Source organism: Branchiostoma floridae, chromosome 15, assembly GCF_000003815.2.
Source record: "Branchiostoma floridae strain S238N-H82 chromosome 15, Bfl_VNyyK, whole genome shotgun sequence".
In the NCBI taxonomy this organism is placed as follows: domain Eukaryota; kingdom Metazoa; phylum Chordata; class Leptocardii; order Amphioxiformes; family Branchiostomatidae; genus Branchiostoma; species Branchiostoma floridae.
In genome coordinates this window covers 19,944,266-19,949,780 of record NC_049993.1, presented here as the reverse complement: position 1 = coordinate 19,949,780, position 5,515 = coordinate 19,944,266, and the positions used below count along the sequence as shown (strand labels likewise).

The 5,515-nt window shown below is 39.5% G+C and overlaps 1 protein-coding gene across 1 annotated transcript; it reads right to left on the bottom strand.

Annotated features, from left to right (window-relative positions):
* Positions 1–1,224: 1,224 nt before the first annotated feature.
* LOC118431643 (insulin-like growth factor-binding protein complex acid labile subunit) lies at positions 1,225–4,718 on the bottom strand. Its single transcript, XM_035842884.1, has 3 exons — positions 4,464–4,718; positions 3,952–4,031; positions 1,225–3,420 (listed from the first exon to the last, which is right to left on the bottom strand). Exon 3 carries the CDS (start codon positions 3,412–3,414, stop codon positions 1,225–1,227), a length of 2,190 nt encoding a protein of 729 aa, XP_035698777.1. The 5' UTR covers positions 3,415–3,420; positions 3,952–4,031; positions 4,464–4,718.
* Between the last annotated feature and the right edge of the window lie 797 nt (positions 4,719–5,515).

Here is a 5,515-nt window from a genome sequence, read left to right as displayed (position 1 = left end):
AGGAATATCATGAGACTGGACATAATAGGCTATCATTTGAGGGTAAGTTTGTATGGCTTGAACTTTTTATTCTTCAGATAATTGTTTCCTTGATATTTGTTTCCTCAACTCTCCCATTGGAACGCATTGTATTACTGGGGGAAATTCTAATGGCATCGTCTCCCCCACACATACGATACACGCATACATGTACAGAGACACATACACTCATATATACATACCCACGCACACACAACAAAACACAAATAACACTACAAATGAACATGTATCATGTAAATATTTTATCAACTTCATAATCATAAAAAAACTTCAAACAAAATATTACTGCATGTTAAGAAACATTTAGTTCCTATTGGGTATAATCTAACTTAGTGAAACCCCAAGTTTAAAATCGTGACAACCAAATCTTATCTTTAATTTACACACATTGTAAGTGAAAAACATACACGACATAATAAGTGAAACTATTTTAAAGCATGATTGTACGGGTAATATTTACTCATGTCTGTACTTCTGAACATTTAGTTGCCTACCTTAACCCCATGAATGGCAGTCACATCTATGAGTTAATCATCACGTCATAATAATTACTGTGATATTCAGGCTGGTTGATACATCGAGTTTGGCTTTTAAAACTTAAAGGGACTAGAGTTTTCAGGGAGCGGTCTCACAGTTTCATTCTCGTCAGGCAGTGAGGCAAACTGGTGAGGGTTTACGGAACCTTGGGGCTGTCTCTGCCTGACAACTGGGGATCACTGACTCTGTTGTAGTGTAGTCTCCAAGCAGACACTACGGTGCCTTATAGATAGTATCAAAGCTGGTAAGGGACTGAGTATAGTGGCACCAGGTGCCCGCTTGACTCCCTTTGGCTTGCCATACTCCATGGCCAGCTTTGATACTATCGCTAAAGGCACCGTAGGGTCTCAGCGTGGAGATTATTGTTGTGTTGGTGTTGCTAAAACGGCAGCATGATCTGAGCTTTTGGAAGGATGGTTCCTGCACCAAATTGTGAGGACGATAGCAACAATGAGGAGAGTGCCGGCTATGGAGCCAACGAGGGCACCAAGAAGCACAGGCAGGGGGAAAGCTGTCTGAGTGTTCTGGAGGACATCCACAAACAAGGTGGCTGATTTGGAGCCAATTGGATTTTTTCGCAATACAGACGTAACAGACCTGCATCTGCTGCAGTGACATAGGTTATGGGGATGCTACCATTCACATCCACTATAAGTCCTCCCGACTCAACAGTAGCATTCTGTCCTCATCGGAGAGTGGCTGTGATTCACAGGTCAGAGATTCAGGAAAGACCTGACTCAGCTTTTGCCCTTTGAGGTTGCTAGGTTCGGAACAATAAAACTGGTTTTCTTCAGCCCCCGTCATCTTCAGCCTAAAGTGAAACATTCTACAATCACAATGCCAGGGGTTGTTGTCAATGCTGACATAAGGTATAGATGAAAGTATGTCATATTCAGCAGAGGAAAGAGATGTCAGTTGGTTATTGTCAAGGGAAAGGTAATGAATTGTTTGAACTGACAAATCGTTGAAGGGAAACGTGGTGATGTTGTTGTGAGACAATTTAAGGCTAACCAGGTGCGGTAGATTTACCACTAAGTTGGGCGGAATGGATTGGATGTGGTTGTTGGACAGGTCTAAGCGACTCAGTTGTGGCGTTGGACTAAAAGTTCCAGCCTGAATATCACTGATGCTATTATTCCGTAGGAGAATTTCTTCCAAGTTTGCCAGCCCTGTGAACATGTTGGATACGAGGGTTGTTAACTTGTTATTACGCAAGTTCATGTGTGTCAGCTGTGTTGCTGAACTGAAAGCTCCAGACTGAATGTCTTTGATCTCGTTATTGTCTAACCAAAGGACCTTCAAGTTTCCCAGCCCTGTAAACATGTCAGATCTGAGGGTTGTTAATTTGTTATTACGCAGGTCCAAGGTTACAAGTCGTGATGTAGAACTAAAAGTTCCAGCCTGAAAGTCACTGATCTCATTATCATGTAAGTTAAGGGTCTCCAAGTTTCCCAGTCCTGTAAACATGTCAGCTTTGAGGACTGTTAACTTGTTGTATTCCAGGCTTAAGGTTCTTAGTTGTGGGGTTGCATTAAAAGTTCCAGCCTGAATATCACTGATCTCATTATCGTTTAAGTAAAGGAGCTCCAAGTTTCCCAGCCCTGTGAACATGTCAGCTCTGAGGCTTGTTAATTTGTTATTATCTAGGTACACGTTTGTAAGCTGTGCTGCTGAACTGAAAGTTCCAGCCTGAATGTCACTGATCTCGTTAAAGTCTAACCAAAGGTTCTTCAAGTTTCCTAGACTTGTAAACATGTCAGATCTGAGGGTTGTTAACTTGTTGTTACTCAGACAAAGGTGTTCAAGTCGTGATGTTGAACTAAACGTTCCAGCCTGGATGTCACTAATGTTCTCATTATTCTCTAAGTTAAGGGTCTCCAAGTTTCCCAGTCCTGAAAACATGTCAGCTCTGAGGACTGTTAACTTGTTGTAACCGAGATTTAAGCCTCTCAGTTGTGGGGTTGCATTAAAAGTTCCAGCCTGAATATCAGTCATATTATTAGACGACATAGAAAGGTAAAAGTTTGCCAGCCCTATGAACATGTCAGGTACAAGGCTTGTTAATTTGTTATCATCCAGACGCAGGTACAAGGATGTCAGTTGTGGTGTTTGGCTGAAAGTTCCAGCCTGAATATCACTGATCTTATTCATTGATAAGTAAATAAAAAGGTTCTGCAAGTTCCCCAGCCCTGTGAACATGTCAGATCTGAGGGTTGTTAACTTGTTCCGATACAGGTACAAGAATGTCAGTTGTGGTGTTGGACTGAAAGTTCCAGCCTGAATATCACTGATCTCATTACTGCTTAAGGAAAGGTGGTGCAAGTTCCCCAGCCCTGTGAACATGTCAGATCTGAGGGTTGTTAACTTGTTGTAATGCAGGTACAAGTTTTTCAGTTGTGGTGTTTGACTGAAAGTTCCAGCCTGAATATCACTGATCTCATTCATGTCTAATTTAAGCATCTGCAAGTTTTCCAGCCCCATGAACATGTCAGCTCTGAGAATTGTTATTTGGTTACCGGTAAGCTCTAACGTGGTCAAGTTTGGTAAGAGATAGAATGTTTGGCTATCGATGGTAGAGATGCGATTGTCTTCAAGATTTAAAGTCTCTAAGTCCCTATAACGTGAGAGGTCGGACTGACTTATAGTTGGGACTTGATTCCCACTGAAATACAGGTCCGTGATGGTTGTGGGCAGGTCCTGTGGAACGCTGGTGAGGCCCTGATGGTTGCAGTAGCAGGAAGATGATGAGCACAATGAGCTGCAGTCAGCTTCTGCTGCTTCCATCACCATAAGGATGACCAGGAGGAACATCAGCACACCTGGCTGCTTCTTACTCATGATGTCCTGGTACAAGAGTTAACATAATTTGTTTATTTATTTGTTTATTGCACTTTCCACATGAAAAATGGAGGGTGAGACAAAACAGGTGACGGATCACCTCTTCAAGTTGTCTCCCCGAAACAAACAAAATACACATTCAAGTAAATAACAAGATACAAAATGGTATATACAATAATAACTGGAAACAAAATATAACTTATGTATACAAAATGCACAATGAATAATGGAAACAAAATATAACTTATATATAGATACTTATTAACAAGCGATCACTGTATTTGCTTATAATTTTTACATGCAGGGAATTCTATGACTAGTGCCTACCATGGCATCTACTAGTTAATATTTAAACTGGCAGATCAAATTAAAAATCAATATGTAAAGTAATATTTTTGTCTTCTTTGCTTCACCCAGTGACATCACGTGATCAATTGTTTACTAATTGGAAACTTTGCAATTTTCTTGAAGTTAACAATCATGTAACTTTTTCAATGACTATGAGTTTATTAATGTACATAGTAGAACCAAACTTACCTGATATATACACTGATGACGTTGAAATTGACAGCTGTACAAGACTTGTCAACTGGTACCCTGCACTGGGGATGTCAAACCTGAAACCATTGATGCGCAGAGTAAAAACTATAGCACCATTTTAATGGAGGTACATATACCACGCCCATGTTACCTTATGACGAAGTAGACTCTTTGAAATGGGCCGTTAAGCCTGCAACTAATGATTCAAAGTTATTGAAAGGAAAAAAATCATTTCAACATTTGCATGAGCACCTGATTTCAAACATCACATGGAATAAACCACAAAAGTTAAAAAAAATAGCACAGGGGTTATTATTTCTCGAATTATATTTCAGCCAGTTTTCAGTGACGTGTGTGTGATCCATATGATTTTTTTCCTAGAATAACTTTGAATAATTGGTTCCAGGTTTGATACTAGTCCACAAAAACTAACACCAACAGTGGCAAAATGATGTGGACTTACTCTGGGAGTAACTCCCCCTCTGGCACAAGGTTTGCAGTATTCTCACCTTCAAAGTCTATCCGAAGACTATCAGAAGTTCCGGCTCAAACAGGCTTGTATGGCGTCTTCTCTCAACCTGTCAAGTTGTACCTGTTGAGCTAATAGAGAAACTCTGCTCTGGATAACTTCTTCTCAAATTTACTGGTGCGTCACAACCGGCTGCAAGTCAGCGTAGCGACTTGTACTTTGATCAACCCACCTATGGTATGGCATGGGTGTCCTGTCTACATTGCACAGGAAGGTTAAATATTAATCAGAATACGTGCTTGCTATCACATACACTACCAGGACTTGTAGCTTACACACATACACACACACACACACACATGCATACAGATTCACAATTACACAGTCACACGCACATATGCACGCACATGCACACGCACATGCACGCACACACACATGCACACACACATGACCTCATTTCAGGAACAAGTCAAAAATCTCAGTCACAAAATATTTCATCATGTTGAGAGATCGGGAAAAAACTATCGCAAATTATACTTTAATGAAATATAGAATTGTTAACTTTTTTCAGTTCATAATCCTATATAAATCATAAATGAATCTTCTTCAAACCTTGTATCAACACAAATCTAAAAGTGATTCAGAAAGTACATGTATAACCTACATTCAATAAGCTACGTACATGTATATCTTTCATTTTATTTTTGGCTATAAGTCAAAATTTGGTTTCATTTTCTTCTGTTAAGTTTGCACCTGTAATATTTGTGATGCAAATAACTGCTGCATTTATTCCTATTTGTTAATAACTGCATCTCATACTGTTACACCTCAGTATTTTGCTACACATGTATCCAAAGTTACATGAAACAATGTGACACTTCTGATCAGTAATGATACATTTTTGGACACTTTGAGTTGCTATCTTTCATTCAATTTGCTTCACTGCACCAATTAAAATGCTTGTTCAATTACCTTCTAGTAAACTGTATGTTTAGGAATGACATTACGATTTTTATTGTGTAATTAAGATGTAATTTTTGTAAATTTAATTGTGTAAAAGTGTAATGGACCGATCCCGATCGAACGCATATC